The 27,280-nt window shown below is 36.5% G+C and overlaps 2 protein-coding genes and 2 pseudogenes across 7 annotated transcripts in view; 1 reads left to right on the forward strand and 3 right to left on the reverse strand.

Moving 5' to 3' along the window:
* Positions 1 to 593: 593 nt before the first annotated feature.
* Positions 594 to 27,280, reverse strand: part of LOC126588852 (serine/threonine-protein kinase D6PK-like) — a 36,069-nt gene continuing 9,382 nt past the window's right edge. Inside the window, exons 1-3 of one of the 4 annotated variants that reach the window (XM_050254001.1) lie at positions 4,302 to 4,459; positions 2,233 to 3,329; positions 594 to 1,725 (exon numbers count right to left, since the gene is read on the reverse strand). In XM_050254001.1, the coding sequence (XP_050109958.1) occupies positions 858 to 1,725; positions 2,233 to 3,200 (1,836 nt within the window). In that variant the 5' untranslated portion in view covers positions 3,201 to 3,329; positions 4,302 to 4,459 and the 3' untranslated portion in view covers positions 594 to 857. Of the gene's footprint in view, positions 1,726 to 2,232; positions 3,330 to 3,808; positions 3,961 to 4,151; positions 4,460 to 27,280 lie in introns of those variants that run through there. The other 3 variants (XM_050253998.1, XM_050254000.1, XM_050254002.1) reach the window with 3 other exon arrangements.
* On the forward strand, positions 7,750 to 9,775 carry LOC126588865 (pre-rRNA-processing protein TSR2-like; annotated as a pseudogene).
* Positions 11,483 to 14,658, reverse strand: LOC126588864 (uncharacterized; annotated as a pseudogene).
* Positions 15,315 to 21,533, reverse strand: LOC126588845 (putative disease resistance RPP13-like protein 1). Of its 3 annotated transcripts, XR_007611639.1 has the most exons (6): positions 21,297 to 21,532; positions 20,997 to 21,178; positions 20,310 to 20,416; positions 15,841 to 20,210; positions 15,559 to 15,703; positions 15,315 to 15,463 (listed from the first exon to the last, which is right to left on the reverse strand). XR_007611639.1 is itself a non-coding variant. In XM_050253988.1 (5 exons), exon 4 carries the CDS (start codon positions 20,126 to 20,128, stop codon positions 15,878 to 15,880), a length of 4,251 nt encoding a protein of 1,416 aa, XP_050109945.1. In that variant the 5' UTR covers positions 20,129 to 20,210; positions 20,310 to 20,416; positions 20,997 to 21,178; positions 21,297 to 21,533; the 3' UTR covers positions 15,315 to 15,718; positions 15,841 to 15,877. The 3 variants fall into 3 exon arrangements, 2 of the variants coding, with proteins under 2 accessions (XP_050109945.1, XP_050109944.1); XM_050253988.1 differs by having other exon boundaries at positions 15,315 to 15,718; positions 21,297 to 21,533; XM_050253987.1 differs by having other exon boundaries at positions 15,315 to 15,703.

Raw genomic sequence — 27,280 nt, forward strand, 5'->3', positions numbered from 1 at the left:
TCTCACTTACAAATGAAGAGAAAGACTACTAGATCATAGTACTAAGTGACAACAAATGTGAATTTTAAATTACATAAGATTTGATTTTCCTCAATCCTCACTTGAATGAGTATATGCTCTAATTGAGCAACAGAATATGCTACAAAATTCTCTTCATGAAATAGCTACTTTGGAGTCACCATAAATATTTTGAATTTTCTTATTGATATTTAGATAGCGGGGACAACTGAAAGCGAAACTTCATGAAAGCCCAAAATATCACAACCAAAGGTTGCCCAACAAGCATTTTGACTTCCCTTTGTAGATCCATCAAAATACAGCTTCAAAGTACTATCGTAGGGTTGGTGGGAGCTCTTTTCACGGACGCAGGTTACACCAGTTGACCGACCGACGTGGTCAAATCCTTGCACTCAAGTTCGAATTTCCCTCCTCGTAAATTAGAGTAGTTTAGTGTATAGTTCGAATCCCCCTCATACAAATCCTTTAGCAAAACTTAACAATTCCTTGCTCCCGAATCAAGGTGTGAATGTTTTAGAAGCATTGCAACGGGGCAAGGCAACACAAGCGGGTGCCAGCGCCCCGGTGCAAAAACATTTTCAAGCTTCTTTTATTCTTGATAAACATAATCTCACAATCTATACGTATATTAAGGAAACTGGATCCACATTTTGGAAACAGCATTCAACATTTGTGCTGGAATACAAATCTGTGTTTCATAACATCAAACATATGGTCATGACCAACACTGAAAAAAAAAAAAACCCCTAAAATCCACATAATAATCAACATTTCAGAAAACTCTACATCTTTCACAACAAAAAAAAAGAAGGAAAATGGCGTTTCAGTTCCGAAAATAATTAGAAGAAATCGAATTCCAGATAATTGTTTTGATCTGGATGAGTAGCAGCAGCGGTAGCTTTATCACTGGTTGACACTGGGGGAGCTGAAATCCGCTCAAACTCGACTGGTTTTGGAATATCAGGAGGACTTGCGCATCGAATCAATGCCCAATTAACATCTTCAAAGAACGGATGCTGTTTAATCTCGGTTGCTCCTCGCTTATATGCCAACCTATGCTGCGGTTCTTTCACAAGTAGGCCCCTGATCAGATCCTTTGCTGAAAAGCTAACCACTGGTGCTTCCGGGAATTTCAATGGCTGACCTACCACGTTGAACAGGGTGGCTCGATTTCCTGATCCCTTGAAAGGTGTTTTACCAAACAACAGCTCATACAGAAAGATCCCGAAGGTCCACCAGTCAACAGCACTGCCATGCCCTTCACCTTTGATAATTTCTGGTGCCAAATACTCATGGGTCCCAACAAATGACATCGAACGAGCATTGGTTGGCTCAGCCATGAGTTCTGGCAATGGGCGTACTTGGTTCCCCATTTCATTCTTGGGTTTCCGGTCTTTCTTAGATTTACTCGAAAAGAAACGAGGTGAGAAACATGTTGTAGGCATCACACAAGATGGCTGAATACAAGAGGGCTCGATGCAGGCAGGTTGCACACAATAAGCTGAGTTCCTTCGAAAAGGTTCAGAGTCAGGGGCTGAAGATTTGACGAGGGTTGGGCTCACAGCACAGCGCAGGGAAAGGTCAAAGTCGGAAAGCATTATGTGCCCATCATCTCTCACAAGGACATTTTCCGGCTTAAGGTCACGATAAACAATCCCAAGCATGTGAAGATATTCCAGTGCAAGGAGAACCTCGGCTACATAGAACCTGCATATTGGAGGACAAATATAATACCAAGAATCGTCAAAGTCAAATTACAACATGATAGAGTGATAGTATTTCTTTGCTAATATAACTGAGAAAGAAACATGCTTGGCAGCTTGTAGTCATTCTACAACAGTAAATAGGAAAAACTGGTGGTTTACGTTTGCAAACGTCTACATCAAAACAATAGGAAGCACCCGATGATCAGCCTGCACGTAGTTAGATCCCAGCAACAACTAAAACTGACGTGATAGGGGTTCAATGACCGTGTAAGCTTTATGTAGCATTTTAATGAAATCAGATCATTCAATAGCAAGAGATATAAAACCTTTTATGTCATGGTATGAATCGTATTGGTATGCACCTACCAATGACACAATAATAAACCAAGAAGCAGGGTGGCAAAAGAAATTCAAAACAAAAATGACTACATAAACCACACATGCTCAAACTGACAATAGAGAACAAGACTGCCGCAGCTGAACTAATCGAGTACAGGAGAATACTTACTTCACTGCTTGCTCAGTAAAATGCTTTCCAGGTTGCCTTTGCCTAAGTGTGTGCAAGTCGCCTCCAGGGCAGAACTCCATTACCAGACATGAATACTTCTCTGTCTCAAAATGGGTATATAGGGTTGGAAGGAAAGGATGGTCTAAACATTGAAGTATTTCTCTCTCAGTCTGAGCACGAAGAAGTTTTTTACGGTTAGCCAAAGATGCTTTGTCCATAACTTTCATTGCAAAATAACATTTTGTTCCGGTCAACTCTGAAAGATAGACACTTCCAATATCCCCACAGCCCAGCTTCTTCAGAAGTCTGAAATGGCCTAAACCAAATACACCATCCCTTGATCGGACAGCCTGAATTGCTTCCCAATGTATGTCATTTGCTTTGTGAGGTTTGTTGATGGCGCTACTAAAGCTGCTACAAGTACTTTCATCACTGATGTCACTGCTAGTGCTACCTCTACAGATACTGCTCTTCCCACTCTCAACAAAATCAGCTCGACCATTCATCTTGGTGCTTCCACTAGTCTTAGCAATACTGCTGGTCCCATCATCACTTACTTTCGCTGAAGTCGGGCCGATTCCATTTTCTGATGTTTTCTTTTTTTGATCACCGCCTCCTGGAAACTTCCTAGTCTCACTCGCAACAGGATCCACATCAGCTGGCACCTGTTTTGCATCACCCAGTGATAAAGCTGAACCTAACTGATCTGCTAAAGTTTTGGCAGACTCCTTCTGATAAGGAATCTTGTAGTTCTTCTCTTCAGTAGTTTCTGTAGAAACATGCTTCGGCGCATCTTGTTGCACATGCCTAGGAAGTTTTTTCGGAGTGACTGGCTCTGATTTGCTTGTCTTTGTAATTGGAAGAGGTGAAGGTCTGCGGAAATTTCTTTCTGTTGTTTGACTAGCAATTAACTTCCTGTGAGTCTCTGGGGAAGAACTTCTGGCACCGGATTTAGAGGCCATCGACATAAATTACACTTGATATAAAAGATCAAATTGAACAAATCCATTACTCATCCCCCAACCTCACCAACTGATTCCCTCCATTGACGCTCTTGATCAAATTCATCTTCAAGTCCATCAATTGCAAGTTAATTTCTACACACAAACAAAGAGTTCACCACTAAGAAACAATAGATATAATACAGTACAAGGAACACTATCTAATCCAATCTATAAATAATAAAACTATAGCGATAACATTTCAGCCCGAAAATAAAGACATCGAAATCATTACTACATCAACACAACCTAGTCTCAAGCTACAAAACCCACAAAGACAATCACTAACATTATTCCAAATGAATAACACACAAAGAAGTCGAAGAAACTGGAATTCTATAAACAAGACCTATCTTCAAGAGTTTCAGACTAGCTTTTTGTTCCAGCAGACCAGAATATAACATTTCATTAACAGTAAGCAGAAACTGTAAAAACCCTCATAGAGAACTCAAGAAATGGGCATCAAAGCACAGAGCTGCATGCAACCCAGAAGCACCAAGCTACAAAACAATCTAAAACCCCAACAAGTGATGGGTCAAAACTGAATCAAGAGTACAAGAGTCACAGTTATCTACCTCAAAAATGCCAATCCTTTTTCCAAAAGATCAAAACTTTCAACATAAAAAATGCCATGGATCAACGAGCCATGGGAGCTAAAGAAAAAACTCAACTGAATGTATGTAATTGTGTATCTATCAATTATCTATAAATACACACAAAACCCATAATCTATAGCAAAAGATAAGAAGCAAAGTAAAGAGATTCATACAGATCTCAATCAGGGACCCAACACTTTGGATCCAAAAGACCCAGATGCTAAAAAACCAAGATAAGAGTGCAATAGAGAAGCAAAAATCACCAAACAAATCAGGACCAGTTAAAAGTGAACAGAAAAGGAAACCCAAAAAAGATAGATACCTGGGCTTGAGAGAGAGAGAGAGAGAGAGAGAGAGAGATGGAGAGGCGAGAGAGAGCCTTCCACCAAAAATCAGAACTTTGAAAGGGTTTCTTGCTTTGGTTTTGCTTTAACAGAGTGGAAAGGAAAGTAAGAGGGAAAAGAGCACTCACAACTGTTGAGGGAGATAAAGGGAGAGAGAGCAATGTGTGAGAGCTCCTTTTTCCTGAAATGTGTGGAGAGAGAGGGAGGGAGAGAGAGAGAGAGAAGGTTCAGTAGTGAGTCAGATTAGAAAGACAGAGAGTTGGGTCTGGGGGGCTCTACTACGATGACCATCCATGTATTGAGGCTTTGAGTCTTTTGACAGAGATAATTGGGGTCAAAGCCATACTGCTAAAGTTAGGTCTTTTTTCTTTTCTTTTTTTTATAAATTTTTTTTTATTGTTTTTTATTTTTTTTAACAAACGATATTATTTACCTGAGAGGATGTGGGCTTAGCTATACAATAAGCTAACAATAATGTATATTTTATTGTTTGTTATTAAGTTGTTTTTCTTTGTCTTTTATTATTACAGTCTAATTTTTGATATTTTTATTCATAAAGGAAATATTTTAAGTTTGTTCTTACAAGAAGCACATACATGCTGCTTCTTCCACAAACTACTTAAAGTGTTTTTAAAATCTAAAATTAATTTTACCTAAGATACTTTTATTCATTTTAAAATATTTATAAACGAGTCATACTTCGTTATTTATAAACGAGTCATACATCTTTGTAACAAAATAAATTCTCTCTTTTTTGCTAATTATTAAGTTTTCTTCTTTTTGGAATTCAATTATTACGATGTATTTTGTCACAAATACAAGTGTCTGAATCAATTTATGGGCCCCACCAAGGCTCCACCCTGTCCCTCATGCTTTGGGAGTTTTGAGATTTTCGAATTATTTAAGGGTTTTGAGGACTTGGAAAATGACCAATTGACCAGGCATGTCCCCTGCTTTATGCCACTTTAAATATGATGTTTTTGTAAATTTGGGCGTTGATTAATATTTTACGGGCAAATGGTCCTCCAGAGCAGGGCCGGCCCAGGCCCAGTGCAAGAGGGGCGACCGTCCAGGGCCCAAAAAAATTAGAGGCACCAAAATTATTAGGACGGTATATTTATATATATTTTTATAAGAGTATAAATTTATAAAATTTGATTCAAAGACACAGAAATTTAACTAGAAGTGGTGGTTTGTCATTTGAAAATAATAAGGAGGTCTTGGGTTCAAAACACCATGTGTGCTTATTTACTTTCCTTTTTTTACAAATTTCTTTTTATAAGAGTATAAATTTAGAAAATTTGGTTAAAGGATCAAGAAGTTTAATTAGAAACAATGATTTTTGTTGTTTAAAATTAACAAGAGGTCCTAAGTTCAAAATGCTATGTGCATGTTTATTCTTTTCAATTTTTACAAATTTTTGTTTGGTTGGTAATTTATTTTTAGTTACTATCTAGTAGCTATGTGGGTTGTTATTTTTAAATATTCGTTTTAATTCAAGTCTAATCTTCAACAAAGAATAATATGTAGACCAAATTTGCAAATTATATGACGTGTCATCAAAATGTTTAATTTAGTGCCCATTCATTAATAATACATATCAATTAAAGACTCGAAAACATCATTATTTTTTAGTCCCATATTGACAAGGTTAGTAAATAAGAAAAAAACACCTCACGATTTATTCAAAAACACATTCAAAGTTCAAATGGAAAACAAAACTCATCATCTATCTACTTGTAAGCCCGAAGTTTTTTTGTTTCCCTCTCTCAATACAAAATAAATTAGTCTTTCTGTGTTTCTAAATTATTGAGTTTGAAGTGTTTTTCTAAGTATAATTTTTTTCGATATCTTATGTGTGAAAATAAGTAATTTTCTTACATAAAGTTGGGGCACTTTTTTTTACGTCGCCCTGGGCCTCAAAAATCTCTAGACCGGCCCTGCTCCAGAGTGCTAGTTGACGATATCATGATCCAATTGCTGGGGATTTGATTTTTCTTTTTTCCAAAAAGTGATTAGTTGGTGATTTTGTCATGACAAATTGACAATCTACTATTCAGAAGTCGACAAGATTTACAGAGATATTTCAACATCTTCAGGGCATCATCATGTGATTCATCAAAGCTAAAATTGAACTCATAACGTGCCGGATGAAATACGGGTGTGGGATTGATTATTAACATGTTGGAAATTTGGAGAGGTGGGATCAAAGTGACCAAATTTCATGATGAGTGCTTCTTTATGCATATAAACAACAATAGTTGGATCATGAAGCAAGGGTCAACATTTGGACTCTAAACTATATTAAAACAAATAAATTAAAGTTAGGTCTCTCCTCTTATAGTGTGTTCCCTCTTTGTATTTAAATTTGAATTATCATCTTTATATATTGAGTTATTTGAAATAAAATTTTATGATGAGTGCTTCTTTATGCATATAGACAATTAGCGACGATAATTAATATTGGAGGTTGTAGAAATGATAATTTTTAATAAGTTAAGTCATTTAGTATTACAGTCTAGTAGTATTTATCTTCACTCGTAAGTGAGAGGTCTTAGGTTCGATTCTCGCCGAATGCAAATTTGAACCAAATTATTATTAGCCCATTATGAGGCTAAGTCCACCCTCTCCCCTTTAATGTAGATAATATTGTTTGTGCAAAAAAATAAAAAAAAGTTAATAGCGACGACATAACAATGACATAACGACCATACAACAATGACATACTGATCATTTTTGCAACCAAATGTCAAAAAATTATCATTTCTCCCAATTTCCCTTTAAAATATTTAAATACAATATTGATAACCACTTAATATTGAGGTTTGGTGGTCTTAGGTTCGTGGTCCTAGGAATGAGGTTCAACTCGTATCATTCCTGGAAAAAAGTTATGAAAAAAGTTAAGAAAACTCTCTAAAAAATATGATTTTCTATAAATTATCTGACACTTCATATGTTTAACACAATATTTTTAACGTTGACATAAAAATTGACGTTAAATTATGATAAAACAAAGGTTACATACAAAATTTCACCTTAAGGTACCTCCCTTTAGATTTCTCAAAAGTTTCTGTAAGCTTTCCCACTCCTATCTCCAACCACACTCAAAAATAGAGAGCCAGACGGGAAGAGATCCCCTCCAGATCTCTCCCACCAAAGGCCACCAATCAATTAATCCAGATATTTGAAATTTGATCAAACGGTTACAAACAGGAAGCCCCTTTAAAAGTTATAATAAGTTTAACCGTTGATCAAATTTCAAGGGTCCGGATTAATTGATTGGTGGGTTTTGGTGGGAGAGATCTGGAGGGGAGAAGTTTTTAGTTGTGACGGGAACACAAGTGGTACACCACGTATTTTAATAGGAATTGTGAGAAATTTTATTTTTTAAGTTATTAACTTTTTAGCACATATATCTCACCATTTGTTTAGTGACACGTGGTGTACCACCCCGTGTACCAGTCATATTGAAAAATCTCTCTTGGAGGGGATCTGTTCCCAACTAGAACCTCCTAAAACCGAGTCAAGAGTACAACAGTCCAGCAAACCAAACAGGCCCCTTCCTTATAAACCTCATCTTCTTTACTTTTCAGGTTTAGGGTTAGGGTTTTGACCAGACGGAGACTCCGAAAATGGAGCCTGAGAGAAAGCTTTCGGCGGAGTCGGGGCTCATACTCCAAGAAGGTATAGGATTGGTTCTGTCTCGGTGGTCGGCGCTCCAATTGGCCGTCGAAAACGAGTGGGGCTCGTGACGCAAAGCGGAGCAACTCGTCGCCGATATCTTCTCCTGGTTCAATCACTCCACAGGTACTTTGATTCCCTCATCTCCTCTAGCTCTACTCATCAGATTTTCCATTTTTTTTTTGTTGTAAAGAATTGAGCTTGAATTTTGATTTGCTGCTTATTTTGTAGGGAATTATTATATAATTATCGTGTTTTTGTAATATTTTGTGAAGCATTGTTCTTATGAGGTTGGGTTAGGATTCAACAGGGAATTTGTAAGTGAAAGTAAGAACCTTTATCACTAAAAACTTCAATTTTGTGTTGAAATCTTCTTTTTTCGTATCAAATTTTGCGTTTTTAGTTCAGTTTGAGTGAGGTTTGCTTTGTCTTCTAAATTATTTGCAGGAATATGATACAATGCGTTAAGTAAAACTAGTAATTGAGTGGAACCTAATTGGTAATTATAGTCAAATTAGCAATTTTTCAACATACCGAATTGTATACGAAACTAATAATTTTTTCTCTGTCTTTTGAATGAAGATTTCTATCGTTCTAGCCAAGCAGAATGATTAACGAATGATGTGAATATTTTCACCGGTCGTTGTTGTAACGAAATCTCACAAGTACGTGTTCATTCTCCCAGGAGCCTTTTTACGTAGAAGATTTGGAAGATACGCTGACTAAAGATACTCTTTCTCTCAACACTATGACAGAGGATGGCAGCATTGAGGAGGTATTCCTTTTATACTTAACTTCGTCTTTTCGGAGAACACTTGATAGTATCTTGATGGAGTATGAAATGGAGAAGATTTAATATGTTATGCTTCTGGTGGGAAACTCAAAAGTACTTTGCTTCCTCTATGGATTGCGTTGGCAACTTGGCATGGCTTTGAATGGACCACCATTGCAAAGGTTTGTAATGTGTGTGTTCCAGACCACCCGCACTTGGCTGACTCTTCGACATTTAAAAACTGAAACCTTTCAGCATCAACTACATTTAAGTTGGCAGCTAAGAATCAGCTGCATCTCCAGCCATTGGAGATAGATGGACAATTTACGGTTCATTATTGTTTCTATAAAGTGGATGGTACTAGGGAGTAGGGAAGCAACCTGTACTTTTAGTAATGGTTTCTATCTTTATGGTGTTTGCGGTTTCGTTTTCTTTGGATTTACACAGGTAGCTGAAAAGCTAATGATTATGTATGAAGAATGTTTAGATTGTAATTTCAAGTCGATTGAAAGCCTAAAGGAAGCCAATCAACGAAAAGTTGCTGTTCCACATGTTAGAGAGGTAAAGCTTCATTTAAAACCCTCTGCCTTTAAATGTTTTAATATAAACTTCTCTTGTCCAGTGACAGCATGCTTTTTTTTCAAATTTATTGAAAAGAACTTGTGGATGTTGTCTTGAAAGTTTTCTTCGAAAGCCATCAGTGGCGGAGTGAGGATGATACGTTTGAATGATATGCCTTGCTAAAATCTCTTAATTCTCTTTGTCACTCATGCCAGGTTGCAAATGATGACGATGACGATAGTGATGAAGATAATGATGATGGAGATCATAGCATGGGAAATGATGATTCCTCGAACATGATGGTAGACATACCAGAGGCTCATTCAAACTTAAATCCTGTCAACGTATCAGGCAATGAGCCAACGCCCAAGCCGGCGGCCGAAGCAGAAGATGGATGGGAGGTAGTCGGAGCTAGAAAACATAGGGGTAAAAGGAATTAGCTTGAGCCCCCTCCCCCCCTCCCTTCTGCTCAACATTTTTTTCGTTTTACTCTCTGAAGTAGAGTGAATATGTGTATAAGTTGGATCAAATACCATTAATCTACGGATAATCACTTCATTTATACGATATACGGTCCCAACTTTTGTACATTCTGAGCGTATCACTGTGTACAATCCTCCAATCTTATAATTCTTCGTGGATCTTGCTTGCTTTGCACAAAAATGTTAACCTCCGCATGTACAAACTCTCGTTTGCATCGATGATGCTCGGAATGGAAGTGAAGGAGGTTTGTGTTAGATCAGTTGTACCTGCTGCTTTGCTATCAAGTTCAAGTCCGTATTCTCTAGACAAGGATTAACTTAGAATATTGTCTTGTAAAAAAATAAAAAAAGGCGAGCTTCACGCAAAAGAAACAGCAATAATTGTACTTGATACAACAAAAAGTGAGGAGAAAAGAGAATGATATCGCAGTCTGGAGCTGACTAACCGCGTGATCCGGACCGTTTAAAAGAGATAGAGATCTGGCTCTTGATTTTTGTGAGGTAGGTAAGTAGAATGGACTAATGGGAGCTGTAAAATTTGAAATAAGTAATCTAGATTACTGATTAATAAGGGTTGTAAAATTTGAAATAAGTAGTCTAGATTATTTGATTTGTCGTCTCAAGACTACAAGATCTAGAGAGAATCTCGATTGGAGAAAAGAAACAAGTAATTAATGCAAACAGTTGAAGACGGAACAAAGAGTGGCTTCTCGTGCTCTCCAACAGCAAACTGTCTGGCAATGTCTTAGGAAATATACCCAACAGCCAACATCTAACGTTTTATGTTTTCAAAAAAGATTTGATTTTCACATCTTTTCACAAACATTTCCACTTATTGCTACAATCATCCTTCCCACAAACTTCATATGTAAGATAAATCAAGTTTTTCATAATCTCTTGTATGCATGGAATCATTACTATGTGCAGACAAATCAGAATTTGGGACTTGGGGCTATGGTACATGGATTTATTTAAGGTTTGTTTGAAAGTGCTTTTAAAATGATTGAAAACGTTTTTATAAAAAATATGTTTTGGTTCCAAAAGGACTTGAAGTGCATCCTGCAAGAAGCAAGTCAAGTGTTTTTCAGGATTCACTTGCATTTTTACTAATGATTGGTTCCAAAGCCATTTTCTTCAGAACACACTTCGTCATTTTAAAAACACTTTCAAATGTGTGTTTGATATACTTACCATCTAACTGTCAAATATGATCAGATATGATATATATGAGACCCGTACAAGCTGAATGCGCAGAATTTGACATTACGTGGAAACAGCTTTTGCAACGAGATGTTTTTGTTTGTGTCGGACAATAGTTTGCGGTTACCAGGAAGTAGATCTACTTGTAAAAACCCAAACAGTGTTCTATAATTGTACACCTATAACCCCTTAGAATTAAATCTAAAAGAAAACTAACGAAAAGTAAAAAAAAAACTTCATTTTTAATGAAAAGTCTTTTTTAAAGGTATATTGAATATTGCCAATAAAATGTATAAATATGGTTTTTCGTTAAAAGTGAACAGTATCGGGAATGTTTTGTTAAAACTCCCTTAGTCTAATTGGTGAGTTTTGGGGAAGGAAATGGTTTACAATTAGGTTAGGTCAAAAAGTTCGATTTATTGTGCTATGTGGAAAGTCGCACTGTCATATGGGAGGCCATAGAGAACTGAATTCTAGCCTTTGGATTAAATAAAAAAAGAGGAGAATCAAGGGCTATATATTAACAAAAATGCGCTTAAGGAAAAAACGGTGTGTCGAAATCATTTCCCGCAGTCGTAGAATACTCTGATGGGCAAACCAAAACACATGAACAAAGAAAAATGCCGATCTTACTGCAAATTAAGAATTTCACTTCACATTGGGACGTGGATTCGTGATCTCAATAAACATACACGCTATCAAAACTAGATGTTTCACTGTTCTTTCTAGCCTCATTTTCTTTCTACACAAAAACCCGAGCTTTAAGAAAGATCAGAAATAACACGATCACACTTGTCTTCCAGAATCTTCACAGCTTCAGTAAATAAGACTTCGGGAGGCAATACCCCAGTCGATTCAATTTTAACTGTGCAAATCAGAGAGCGAGAGAGCGTTAGAACTCTAAAAAAATTCGGTGAAAGAATTTGTTGCTATATTAAAACTTAATGTTCCTATATAAACCTTACGCGTAAGCATCTACATTGAAAATATCTGGTAAGCTCGTAACTGACAATGATCAAAGTCCGCGCTTACCAGATATTTTCAAACTGAATTCAGATGTTCTGAAACCCGAGTAAGTGATTTCAAACTGAAATTTATACAGTTGTGTCATGAGGACTAAAGCTACAATTCTAGGATACCATCAGCAACGAGAAAGCAAGAGAAATTTATAGTTCCAAACACAGAAGCAATCACTTACAAATGAAATGATCCTTGTTACGCTGCAGAGATATAGAATTCTCCCAACCCTTCCCTTCTCCGATGCACTCCCTGCACAGTGTGCAAGCTCGTGGCCTGGCTACAGTTGCCCTTTTCTTGCCTGCTAACCAGTCAAATTATCAATCAAAGCCGCTCCAGAATTGACAAAACAAGGCAAACTGTAACTAAGCAAGTGCAGATATAACAACATTTTTTGAAATCCAAATATTGGGACAACCCCACATGATTGTATCATTTTTTCGCAATAATTCCTTTCTACCAGTCTAGTATCTAGAACAGCGAGAATGAATGCCATAAAAGGATAATCACTAACCGTTGCCAATATCTTCAATATCGAATACTTTAACCTAATAAGAAATAAAAAAATCATTTAAGATTACTTCAACATCATATTCATGGTGTTTCCAAAATAACTGAAACAACATCCCCTTACCTCAGGAAGCATCCTATACCAAACAGGGGCAACTGGATACCATTTTGCATGTGTTTTACCAATGCCCTTAACCGCATGTGCTTCCAGTTCAATTACCTAAAAAGGGGTAAACTTAACGTCACTTAAAAGTAAATTCACAAGAACAGTAAACATTATTGACTACTAGATAGAATAATGCTGCATAACGAAACACTTATTGGAGTCGATTGCTCCACATAAAACTTTAGGCATGTGCTTAAGTTGCAGAGTGAAAAGTGCTATCTATGATTTCTGAGAAAAGACCATAACTATACAAAACAAATAACATGTTTACCTGACCAGGGCCTAGTCTAGCAATTATAATATCTCCACTCGTGGGGTCAATTGGATTGTCGGAAAATTCTGGCAAGGAATCCTGACTGCAAGTAAACGATGTATATGTTTTTTGTTTTGAGGATGACTCTGGGTTGGTATCTTGTGATTCCAAGGGAAACTCACTCCCATTTGGCAACCAAATCAATTCTTTTGACTATACTGCATAAAATGTTGCAAAGTCATCATAACCAAAAAGAAAATTCCAACCAACAGTCTTGAAGAAAGATAGGTCTATAAAACTTACTGAGAATCTAAGACACAGAACCATACCTGAAATACGCTGTCCCCCCTCGTTTACATTGTACATGGAGCTTAAAAACAATGGTGTTCTTCTCATTTGGTGTATTATTTCCTAAAGGTAAAACATGACAGGAAAGAACTCAGCGACTCAAATATGTATAGGAAATAAACAAAATATGAATTTGGTTTATATAAAAGAATGGAAATACCAAACCATAGTACCTGTAAATTCAAATAATCTGGGGTCAACCTTTATCGGATGAGACCCAACCTGTGGGCAAGTACTTCATCTTGGATCACTGATGTATTGTCTGCAATAAGAACTTTTTCAATAGCCATTGTGGGAACCTGCAATTGTATATTAAAACAAGTTTAGATCAGCGTTGGGAATACATACTGCCAACTGAATAGCAACTCTCATAAACACACCTAGCCTTAACCCAAGGAAATAAGAGAAGTAGTTACAAACTTCCATCTGATGTACATTACAAAGCGGGGAAAACATAAATAAAAGCGGGGAATTGAATAGCATAAAACTTCTCCCTCCCGTTGATCAAAGATAAAAGTTTCCCCCCTTTGCACAACTAAATCGTTAAGTCAAGAAATGAAGATGAGGGGATAAAATGAAAGTCCAGGAAAGAAAAAAAAAATAAAAAAAACATGATTATTTATTATATTCAGAAGATTAAGCCAATACTAAAACAAACTCATGGCAGCAGAAGTAACTAATTTACACAAGTTTTGTTCTTGGAAACAATGACACAAACTTGTTAGTAACCCAAGAAATTAACCATGCAACCACTCAAACCTTTTTTTAGAAGTAACAAGTTGAAAACAAAACCCTCAAGTACACGGATACATATTCTTTTCCTTGATGCTTAAGCAGTAACCACTATGTCAATACAAAGAAGATGACACTTGGGCCCATGAAAATGGTATTATGAATATAGAACTAGTATATGAACTTCATACAATACTGACAACTGATGAAGCATAATTTAATCAACCATACTCAAGTACTCATGAATTTAATCAAACCTCAGCTATGAGGATTTTCCGGAATGCATTGGCAAGTGCTGGATCAATGCTGATCATATCAAACTCCATCTCATCCTCCGTAAGATTAATAACTTCAACTTTAAAGTTGTCACAGAAGCTATCCAATAAGTTATTATCGACTCCCATTGATGCATAAGCACCATTATACCGAAAAGTATCAGTCTGTAAACACCAAAAGTTAAAACATGTAAGAAATAAGAACAATAAAAACTCATCAATGCATTTCCTCAATTTCACATTGAGAAAAATGAAACAAAATCATGAGCACGTACAGATTTCTCATTTCAGAGAACAAAAATTGAAAAACACAAAAAATAGGTTATGGAAAAACTGTTACATGAATGGGAGCATCAGGCTTGCACTCGACATGCGTCCTCTGGAATTCGATATTTGGGGGCATGTTGAAACGATTATTATTATTATTTCTGCCACGATTGGAATTTTAGGGAAACGAGTGCTGAAGAGGCTGAGTCTGAGCAGCAAATATTTGTGGAGATGGCGTAGGAACCAATGGTGCCTGAGACTGCATAGAGAATGCATGAAAATGCTCAGTTGCAGATGAAGAGACTGCTTGATTTCGACGAGCCATAGAGAGTTCCTTGGTGAGTAAAAGACCATGCAAATGCAATTTATCGAGAGAGGTAGACGAGAGACGAAGCATGATTGAATCAATAAAGGATTCAAATTCATCAGGCCATCCATAAAGAGTGGCTGCAATTAGGTCACTATAAGACACCGAAGCTTCAAAAAAGTGGCTCCCACAGCTAAAGCTCGACCTAATCAAATTTGAAAATTGGAAAATAATAAGTTGTTTGGTTTAGATTCAGTTTAATCATGACATGTTTGGAAATGCTTTATGCTTCCATAGTTTGCTATAATCTCTTTTGAGGGTCTATAACTTAAAAGTTTTGAGAAAGCTTTACATGAAACAGAGACAGAAAAGAGTCACACAATGAGAGGCAAATATTATAGCTATGATACCGGGATATGCAAGTTTTTCTCGGCCTATAGAAGTGTAAAGCTTCACATGAAAGGACATCAAGATTTCAGTCGAGGAAAGCAATGTTGGTGGTGCCAGGGCACTTAGAATAGATGATACACTCAACAATTGGCACAAAAATATCAAAGGTGACAATCAAAATTTCTGTGTAAGGCATAATCCATAGCACAAGCAATGTCCTTTCCTCTCCTAGCAAAAAGGAAGGCACAGATTCCTCAAGGATTGAGAATCTTCATAGACTTCTAGCAAGATCACAACATCACAGCTACATTACAAGTCGTCTTTAAGTCCTAAATGAACGAAGATAACAGTAAAACTTCAACAAGGTATGCTTCACCTCGAATGCTACGTTGAAAATGAATCACACATTGATTGGAGGAGGAACCTTGCATGAGCTTGTAAGTTGGATTACTCTCAGGATTTGCGAGGAACGCGTGAGAAGTAACCATGGCCCGGAAAGATTGTCTTCGAAGAATCGCTCTCAAAGCAAGACAGAATCAGCCCTACTGTGTCAGCCAAATGAAGGCCGCCTGAAACCCCAAAATCTTGAGGACATAATCAACAAAACTTAAAACATTTTTAACAACTTGAGTGATATTGCGGATTACTTTACTTAAGAGAATAAAGATGATTAATAATAAAAAAACATTCCTTGAGAAGATGATACCTGGACCTGGAGAATTGGATCAAATTGACCATCAGCTTCAAATCCTCTTCCCAACTATGTCTATGTAAGGGATGTGGGATATTTTGTGCCAGTAGTGTCCTTTTCCTCGTTGGCATCTCTCTTCTAGCATAGGACACCCATAGATCCAAAGTTGCCTAAGCGAAAGAGGTAGACACTCCTCTGGAATGGATGCTAACTTTGGACATTTGAAAAGGCTCAGAGATTGAAGGGAGGTGAGGAATTGAAAGCCCTTGCTGCTCAGTTTCTTCAGATTTGGAAAGCCATGTATTCGGAGATCAGTGAGAGATTTGGGGAGGAGCGTCTCCATCTGGGCCATGTCGGGTGGAAACGACACCGTATCCGGATCATTGCCGTAGATCCACAACTTTCTAAGAGAGGTGAGTCTGTGCAATCCCCACTCCAACTCCAAAAATGACTTACAGCTCTTGACCTTCCAAATTGTAAGAGATGTGAGGTTGGGGGGAAAGGAGCAACTCAAACCTTCACGGTAGTCAATCACCAATTCCTCAAGAGAGTTGAGATTCTGCATGTATTCTGGCAACACCTTCAATTTGTCGCAATCTGTGATCTCGACCTCTCTCAGCTTGGAGGCTATTCTCCCCTTACTCAGTCTGGGGATGGAAACAAGACTTTCACAGTGATAAATATCCAACGTTTGAAGATTGATGAGGTGGCGTAAGCCATTCGGTAAGGATTTCAGATTTTGGCACTTCCAGATCCTAACATATTCAAGACAGTGATTAGTATTGTCGCAGAAGAACTCGTCCTGTGCTATTAACTCCAGCTGTGAACAATCGTACATCTCAAGGTGTTTAAGTGTCCTGAGAAGCTGGCCACTCAATGACAACGACGTCAGAGATTGACATTCCTGGATTTTCAAGTACTCAAGACAATTGTGAGAAAAAGACGACGGCCAAGAACCAATAACCTCCTCATCTACTAGTGATTTCAAACTTTTGCAATCTCTTATCTCTATTCTTCTGAGATTTTGGGGAATCTGGAATTTTGCAAAATATATCAATGAATGGCACTCTGTAATCTTGATGTTTTTAAGAGAAGGTGGCAGACCAATGTCTGGAAAAGAAACTAGAAGTGAACATCTGTGTATGCAAAGCTCTTGAAGAGATGACAACTGATTTAACCCTTCTGGTAGCTTCAAAAGATTTTCGCACTTATTTAGCTCCAAACATTCAAGCTTGCACTCCAATATTTGCAATTGCAACAACTCTTCTGCTTCTTTGCCCAATTCTTCAACTAGAGGAGAGTTGTCTTCAATTTCCAAACGGCCAAGAGAAGTCAACTGCTGCAATAATCTACCCTCATTCTTCATTGAAGACGTCAGCTCCTCACATCCATTAATCTTCAAATCTCTAACCTTGGTTAATCCCTTCTTGAACAATTCCCCTGTTTGCAGAGACAGCAGTTCCGAAATGTTTGAAAGGCATAAGGACTCTAACAACTCAAACTCAACCTTAGCAGCTGTATGCACAAACACTTTACAACCATCAATGTTTAACTGACGAAGTTGTTTGTAGTTGGCAATCGAAACCACTAATTCTTCACATTTAACAATTTCAAGCTTTGCTAAAGAATTGAGGTTCTCTGGCAGCTTACCCCCCAGTTTAGAACTTTTTTTTACGAAGAGTGTTTTCAGGCAAGGGAAAGTACCACTTATGTGATCCAGTTGGAAAGGAAGCCATTCCTTCCAATGCTGCATTTCCACAAACTCAAGAGTCTCTAATAGCGGAAAAGGCAAGATACACTCTCCATAAAACTCAGCACCAACACTTTCCACTGCATTCATTCCCCTAATATAAAGTTCTTTGAGATGAGGCAATTGTCCAAGAGGTGGCAACGATAAACAATTGTTGCATTCCTCTAAGCGCACAAGCACCATATTAGAGAACAAAGGAACTCCAACCCATGATGAAAATTCATTTCCGTCATAGCTCTTGATGGTGAGCTCCTTGAGCTTTGTATGAGGCTGTAACATGTCAAGCACATCGGATTCCATTTCTCTTGTGTCGCTTGAATGAGACCATTCTAGGACCAACGAATCAATCCCTTCCTTGCATTTTAGGTTGGTCCTCCGAGCATCCTCGACTTCAATCACATTCTCCAATCTTGAGATGCACAATGTCCCGCAAAGATGCAATAAGAACTCTATCTCTCTTATCCTTGATTGACCACTATCATCACTAACCACAAAATTAGACAATGATTGGAGATTCACCAATTTACCTAGTTGTGGAGGCATTCCTTCCAATGAATATGCAACTGAGTTGTTGAGATGGCGCAAATTAATTAGATTACTCATGTTCGCAGGCAATGACTTCAATTTAGAACAACCTTCCAATATCAATGTTTGCAGGTTGTAAAGAGTGCTTGTTGATTTAGGCAAACTGATTATATCTGTGTAGGAAAGGTCAAGATATTGTAACAACCTCAAATCACTGATTGACTCTGGCAGCTCAGTTATTGCATAGCCATTCAAAGAGAGCACACGTAAGTACTGCAACTGTGGTAATAACTCAAAAAGAACCTTATGAGACAAATATTTACTCCAACCCCTGGAATCTGAAAGCGAAAGTGGCAGGAATGTTCGCAAACGTTCAACTTTAGGAAAGTCCTCAAATCTCATAACTCCATCAAATTGACCAGCAATGAAAGACGAATGGCGAGCCCTTCGAAAGCAGGTGCGTTGCAAGTTATCACCTTGCTTATCGTCCAACCTAAAACATATTTCTCCTGCTGCCCATTGTGCTAAATCATTAACGAGGTCATGCATTACATATCGTGAATTGTTTTTGCTGGATTTTTGAAACAACGACCTCGATAATAGCTCTCGAAAGTAGTCGCGGCCCAAATCCTCCATTTGTTTATTGTGTTCAGGTTTTTGTTGAATCAAACCCTCTGCCATCCACAAAAGGACGAGCTGCTTCTCCCCAAATTCATAGTCATTTGGAAGTATTGAGCAATAGGCAAAACACCTCTTCAAATTTGATGGAAGACAGTGATAGCTCAACTTTAGTACCGGGAGAATGTCACTCTTATCTGCTATATTCCATAATTTGTTGTTCAATATTTCTCCCCACTCATCCTTTTCTTTGCAACGTAAAAGACCACCGAGAGTCCTTGCAGCAAATGGTAACCCACGACATTTTTCAACAATTTTTGTTCGAATTAACTCAGAATTTACTGGTTTTCCATCATTAATTTCCCCGATTGCATGTCGCTCAAATATTTTAAAACAATCATCATCTGCCATACACTCCAAATTATGAACTCCAGCAGCTCCCATAATCTTTGCAACATTCACATCACGTGTTGTCACAATTATCTTACTTCCTCCTGCTCCGACACCAAAAGGGGATTGAAGTCTTGTCCAGAGATCGTATAGATCATAGTCACCCTTGTTCCAAATATCATCTAACACGATTAAAAACTTTTTTCCTCTCAATTGCTCACTCAAATCATGCTGCATTTTACTAAACTCCTCCACTTTAACGGGTCCAGATGTGATTGACTCAAGAATTGCCTTTGTCACTCGCACAACATTGAAGTCATCAGACACGGATACCCACACCTTTGGCTCAAACTCCTTCATGGCATCATCTTTGTGGTTGAATACAAGTTGAGCAAGTGTCGTCTTCCCGACTCCGGGCATGCCAACAATAGCAACTACCCCAAAATTGAGAGCACCTACCTGTTCGTATTTTCTTGACAACAATTCAATAATCTCCCCTTTGTCACCATCTCTTCCAACAACAAGCTTTTCATCCAACACGCCTGAACTTTGTAGACTTCGCGATTCCATAGCCGACGCCCCAGTATCTTTCAAGCCAAACTTATCTTTCCGTTCAGATATGTCTTGCAACCGCTCCGTAATCTTCTTCATTTCGGAGTTCATATCAAAACTCAATTGAGCTTTATAAAATGATCTCCGTACCTTGTTGCTTGTGCTGGCTTGATCACGTCCCTCTATCATGCGCTTCAACATTTGAGCGGCAAATTTGTCCAACATGTCTTCGACAGCATAGGCCAAGTCTCTTAGATCATCAAGCCACAATTTTACACCACCTTCAGTCAGTTGCCTTTCCTCGGCGTCGCTCAGCACCGCTCCGATTGTAGACAACGTGGACCTCCACTTCTCTAGCTTCTTTCCGACGCCCCGGAAGTTTCCAAAGTAGTCGAGAATCTCGCGAGGGGTCAACCTGTCGAGCAGCAGCTGCAGAAACGCCGCAAGAAAAACCTCTCCCAGTGCCATATTAAGAGTGAAGAGAACTCCAAGCAATTAAAAAAAAAATAGTGAACAGCGAACCGTTCTTGAGCAATATTGAGGTTCAGAACTGCACAAATTAAGTGAAGAAACAAATGAATAAAAAGTAGTTCAAATAAAATGAAAAAAAACAACTAATGTATTATTCTGTTGAATAATAAGAACTTACATGGAAGTTCAAATCTGACTCCGCTTGTGATCAATAAATACAGACTCAACGAAGGGAAGAGTAGTTCCTTGGAAATTTGGAAGCTCGAAACTCAGAAATAGTCACAACTGCAAAAATTAAAAGTAATTATATACAAATTATTGATGCCTGCGCAATCATATACAAATTATTAATGGACTCCTAGTAAGCATATCTAGATGTGACAATTTGGGACTAAGGATGGCTGGGCGGATTCTGATCAAGGTTGCCTACATCATAACTGTCCCGACAGGTTTACCGTCCCTGTTACGTTTTATGGAAATATTATTTCCCCTAATACATGCAAAATAATCTAATAACTTGATATTGTATTTATAAAGTACAATAGAACACACCATATAAGCACATGATGCTTTATTGGAATGGCGGAAATAACAATGTCTATGCAACTGTTGTGGGTTCGATTCCACCGATCCCCTCTTCGTAATGACTAACAATATAACTGGCAAACGTTATCGTTTGCTTAAAAAAAAAAAACCCATATAATATTACTCAATAATAAAGCACAATAAAACACACCATATAAATTTGAAAGACCAGAAAAATAAAAACTAAAGCATTTTCTCTCTTAATTAATTTTTTTTTCATAAAAAAAATAATCATAAATTTAACATGTTGAAGGGATAAATGGTGCAGTTTTGGGATTACCCGTAACTGTAGGGATTCTTGCAATCCTACTGGAAACTTGCACAAATATTGGACATGATCTGTAGGTTGTAGCAAGAAGCAGTTTCATGGAAGTCTGTCAGGTAGGCACTTGTTTGCATGGATCAGGTTGCAATTATGATAAACAAATCCAGACTGAATGATGGAATAATTAAGCCTGAAAACTGCACAAATAATATAGCTGATTATTTATGAAATCTCTAATTAAGTATACAAACTTGAAGAAAAATGAAATAATTAATAAATAATGGATTTCGATATATGGTTGCAAGAGGAACTTACTGCGTTGAAGTTTTCAGATGATGATGAAGATGAATGGACTTGTTTCCACATATTATGAAAATCAACAGATCTGAACTACTTTAGAGCTCTTCATCACTTTGCTATGATCATTAGGAGTTTACTTGAAAGACTATCTTCCTCTTTCTGCCTAAAACCAGAGTCTTAGATTCCTCTTTTTTCTTTATCATTATTTGGGGTCATATTGTTTTGTGTTTTTAATTGCTTTCTTCTCTCCTTTGTCCTAAACGGTTATATTTTTTAATTTCATACATGTTCATACATAAAATATGTGAAATATTTTACATTTGTTTTTAAAATTGAAAGAGAAGGAAAGACAGTAAGAGAAAAGTGAGAGTGGAGACGGAAAGAGAGAAGTTTTTTTTTTTTCCTTCTTTAAATTAGACATGATACAATCACATGTAGGTGAGGTTGTTTTTTGTTTTTAAAGCAAAATTTGTTTTGTGAAATTACATTACTGTCCTTAACTTTTTTGTTGTGATAGAAGATAAAAATATATATTTCACCTGTTTTGATTGACAAAAAGAGTTTCATTCAATGTAGTTTAGATGCACGATTTTGGGAGATTGAATTGGGAACAAACATGGAACTCCAGGTTGAAGGGTGACTGGATGTAAACAAAGGAGCTAAATTCTCTTGCATTTAGGGATGAGCAACGATTAGGTTGGCGAATAACTGTGGTTATTTATCTATAACCATTTAAATTTTTACTAACATAACCGTTTACCATTGGGTAATTCAATAAGAGGTATTCACATACTCATAATCGTTTATAAATAATTAACCGTACTTATATAACTACGTACTCTTGTAACCGTAATTACCGCATACTCTTTTGTTACCATTTTTTAGCAAGTTAAAAACTAACAAAGAAACTAGACATAATTTGTTTTTTTTTAACAATTAAAAACCGTTATAAAAGCAAAGTGATTTATTTGATCAATGACTTGTCAACTAGAATTGAATGATGGAAATTATAAAGCTTATAAATAGTTTTCACAACTGTTCATCTTATTTTAACTAGCCTTCATGCACTCGCGTACGTGCAAAAGGTATTTTTTGAACCCCGGCACGCTATGCGCGATTTGCACATTTTATTACGGGCACTACATGTCTCTAAAGATCTTTTATGTATGTCCAAAGTCCAAGGGATCAATTTTTATTACACAAAGTGTGAAACAATTTTGTTGAATTGTGAGAAGGTTTGAACTAAATGAATAATATTAGACTATGCTAAAAGAAACCCGTGGATATTCCACTTAATAGTGAGATACTAATTTAATAAAAAAATTAAGACAAAAAAACACTACTTTCATGACGAAATTACCCTTGCATTATTTGATGCATTATTTTGGGCGGCTTTTGAACTTGTTTCGAACGTGTTTAAAAATAGAGAAAAAAATATTTAATAAACAACTGATTGTATGATGATTCGATACAACAATTGCAACTTTAAATAATAAGTCATAGCTCTTATAAATTCAAAGATCATGCAACTGCGAAAGGCCTTGTTTATCATAGCGCCTCTTAAGATGTTTTGAACGTGTTTAAAAATGAAGAAAATATTATTTAATAAACAACTGATTGTATGATGATTTGATATAACAATTACAACTTTACATAATAAGTCATAGCTCTTGTAAATTCAAAGAGTTGTACAATTGCGACTACGATAACTATCCCATGATTTCTACTCCTGCTCAACCACTTCATTTTTTTTTCATTTCCTTCTGACACCATCACCCAACTTTCATGATTTTTCTTATTTTTTATTATATTTTCCTTTCTCCTTCATGTGAACTCCATCAACTTTCACTCATCCTTTCATTTTTTTATTTATTCTTTTCTCTTTTTCCACTTATATTTATATAGGTGAGGCTTTTGATAAAATTACCCATGCATTTTTTTATGCATTCCTTGGGCTGGTTTTGAATGTTTTTGTTTGGGGGGCATTTGTGTCTCATTGTTTTTTTGTGAAGCCGTGATACCAAAATGGATTGCTGGCTTTATATATAGAGACGAAGAAGTTTGTTGTGCTACCTAGTAAATATGCCACATATTTTCAATCCCTATTATTAATCAAGGATATATGTGCATGGGTATTTTAGTCATATTTTGTATAAGTTAGCTAGGTATATCCTTGATTAATACCTATTCCATAGTGTTTAGACCAACTATTAAGTTTGAGGAGGAACCAGTTGTTTGATCGAGAAAGAATGAATAGTTTATAGCAAAATGTGACTTATTCAGGTGGGTATTCTTACTGAGCCGTTAATGATTTTGGTAAGAACCGACATCATCGACGACTAGGAGTGTGCATCAAACCGAAAAAATGTTTCAGCGGGGATGAGAGAGAGGAGCGGCGATGGGAGAGGTCTCGTCAAATAGTTTTTGGGGTTTTTAATTTCTTTTTTTTTTAATTTTATGTATTTTGTTTTTTTGTTAAACGATAAATTTGTTAAATTAGATGTCAAATTAGGGAGTTGATGGGGTTCGAACCCATGCCGTAGTGTAAGGAGAACACTCATATATGTACCACTGTGGTAGATGACCACTTACTTTAATTTTATGAATATTGCAATGGTTTAATGTGTACCAGTTTGTAACTGCGCGTAATACATATAATCACCCATTTATATTTAACGAGCAAAAGATTATACCTATAAACAGTTACCCATAATCAAAATCGTCAAGTTTAAATGAATGGATAACCGCAATTATCCGTACCCGCGAATATTTTGCCCAACTTTACTTGCAACACTGATTATATTATTTTGCAAGGGTGTTTGGTTATTTTTTGTAGTCCAATGTAAAAAAATGTAGAGACAATCAAATTTTAAACGGTAGAGTCTGAAACAACTCAAGGGCTCTTTTTCTTCCCGAGACAGATTTACCAAATTTACCATAGATTATGCTTTACCATCTTGTAGTTATACATATACTATTTAATTAGGCCAGATTAGATTAATCAACCCCGTAGTCATAGGGTATTTGTATGATAATTCCTACGGAACTTTAACGAAAAGCTCCCGGTACTGTTTACTTTAACGAAAAATCATATTTTTACACTAAAAAGTCAATCATAGTACTATTCACTTTATCCTTTATTTTGTCCTTATCGTTAAAACTCAAAGTTTTCAAATCATTTTCATTAGTTTTCCTTAACTCTTATGATAAAAAAAAGTAAGAATTAAACTCTTATGATGAAGACCGGCAACAAATTTAGCTCAAAAATAGAACTTCTGTTAAAGGTTAGTTAAAAATAGGGGGTGAGATTGTATTTTCAACTCCAATTGGCACAAAAAATTAACAAAAAACTAAAGAAGCCCTGAAAGATTAAACCCAAGAGAAATGTTGAGGAGACTTTCAAAAGTAGGACTCTTTATAGATTCTCCACCACCTTATAATGCGAAACAATTCTCGTGTCAACGTTATAAAACATTATGCCAAAACCATGAGGTGTTAGAGAAACCATAGTCTCACTTTTAAAAAGTCTCGGCAAAGAAAGTACAAGGGTGAGTCCAAGGGCCTAAATAAAAAACTACCAAGTACAGTGGGAGTATTTATCAAATATAGCCAAAAATTAACCTTTAATTTTAAAAATGTCACTTTTTATAAAATCTTTCAAATATATAAAAAATTCCACTTAAATATACACAAATACTCTCAAATTTAACAATCAAATAAATTAAAGGTTTTTTACCCAAAATGATTTGTGACATTGGCATAACTCCTTAATATGGTCCTTAATAATTAATGATAATCAATAGTAGTGTTCTTGAATTTGCCTATCGTGAATCATTTTAGTCTTTATTTGAATTTGTCCATCGTGATCATTTTAGTTTTTTCAAGAAAAATCTGTCACTTGCTCTGTTAGTGTGATGATGTGGTGCCAAGTGAGTCTCACAAATACAATCATATAATGACATATGGATTAACTTTAAAAACTATTTTTATATTTAAAACTAAAAATGATGTTAGTTAAAAAAAAAAAAGGCATAGAAGGCATGATTGAAATTCTGCTGCTCCCACTTGCGGTAACCGCGGTGGCGCTCAATGTTGGTGATGAAGGGGTCGAAGGGGATAGGGTTGTGGTGGTGGAGTGTAAAAGCGAATGTGAAGTTGGACCAGAGCTTGAGGCGACAGTAGCTAAAAAGCCTTTAATTTATTTAATTGTTAAATTTGAGAGTATTTAAGAGTATTTGCGTCTATTTAAGTGAAATTTTGAACATATTTAAAAGTCTTTATAAAAATTCCTCATGTTTCATGGTTTTCAACTATCCGTTAAATCTGAAAACCATCATACGTTAAAAATTCCTCATGTTTCATGGTTTTCAACATTTATTACATCAAGTTTTTTTCGTCTCAGAATCATACGTACAGTGTAAATTTTGGGATAGTCTCATACATCCGTTAGTCAAACTGTTAAGTCTCCCGTTAATTATGACATGGCGCCCATGTGGACAATGATTGGGCGCCACGTGTCATCCAAGTGGAAATTAAAAATAAATTATTTATAAAATAAATAAATAAATAATTATATATATATATTTAAAAAATAATAAAATAAAATAAAACCTTCATCTTCCCCAAATTTGGAGGAAGAAGAAAAAGAAGAAGAAGAAGAAGGAGAATGAAGAAGAAGGAAGAAGGAGAAGAAGGGGATGGAAGAAGGAGGAAGAAAGAAGGAGAAAGAGGAAGAAAAAAAAAGTTGCAGTTGGATGAGGAGGAGGAGGAGGAGAGGAGGAGGAGGAGGAGGAGGAGGAGGAGGAGGAGGAGGAGGAGGAGGAGGAAGAAGAAGAAGAAGAAGAAGAAGAAGAAGAAGAAGAAGAAGAAGAAGAAGAAGAAGAAGAAGAAGAAGAAGAAGAAGAAGAAGAAGAAGAAGAAGAAGAAGAAGAAGAAGAAGAAGAAGAAGAAGAAGAAGAAGAAGAAGAAGAAGAAGAAGAAGAAGAAGAAGAAGAAGAAGAAGAAGAAGAAGAAGAAGAAGAAGAAGAAGAAGAAGAAGAAGAAGAAGAAGAAGAAGAAGAAGAAGAAGAAGAAGAAGAAGAAGAAGAAGAAGAAGAAGAAGAAGAAGAAGAAGGAAGAAGGAGGAGGAAGAAAGAAGAAAAAAAAAATCGAATCTGCAACCCAAATTCGGTGGAAGAAGAAGAAGAAGAAGAAGGAAGAAGGAGGAAGGAGAAGGAAGAAGGAGGAAGAAGAAAGAAAAAATAAAACCTTCATCTTCCCCAGATTCGGAGGAAGAAGAAGAAGAAGAAGAAGGAGAAGGAAGAAGGAGAAGAAGGGGAAGGAAGAAGGAGGAAAGAAGGAAAAAAAAAAGTTGCAGTCGGAGGAAGAAGAAGAAGAAGAAGAAGAAGAAGAAGAAGAAGAAGAAGAAGAAGAAGAAGAAGAAGAAGAAGAAGAAGAAGAAGAAGAAGGAGGAGGAAGAAGAAGAAAGAAGAAGAAAGAAGAAGAAAAAAAAAAAACGTGGATGACATGTGGCGCCTAGTCATTGTCCACATGGGTGCCACGTCACAATTAACGGCAGATTTAACAGTTTGACTAACGGATGTATGAGACTGTCCCAAAATTTACACTTTAGGTATGACTCTGAGACGAAAAAAACTTGATGTACTAAATGTTTGAAAACCACGAAACATGAGGGTAGTAAACAATTTTTTACCCCTTTTTTTTTAACCTAATAAGGTCAAAATTGCCATTGCATAGTAGGATAAATAAATAATTTAATATTAAATTTTAATATGGGATGCATTCAACATTTTGTGGGATGCTAATATAAAAAGCTTTATTTTATTTTTTTTGAAGAAACGATATTATTTATACTAAGAGGGTGAGAGTAGGCTTAACCTCACAATAGACTAGCAATAATGTGGTTCAAATTCGCATTTGATGAGAATTGAACCTAAGATCTCTCACTTACAAGTGAAGATGAATATCACTAGACCGTAGTACTAAATGGTCACAATCTA

The sequence above is a fragment of the Malus sylvestris genome, chromosome 11 (assembly GCF_916048215.2).
Source record: "Malus sylvestris chromosome 11, drMalSylv7.2, whole genome shotgun sequence".
Lineage (NCBI taxonomy): Eukaryota > Viridiplantae > Streptophyta > Magnoliopsida > Rosales > Rosaceae > Malus > Malus sylvestris.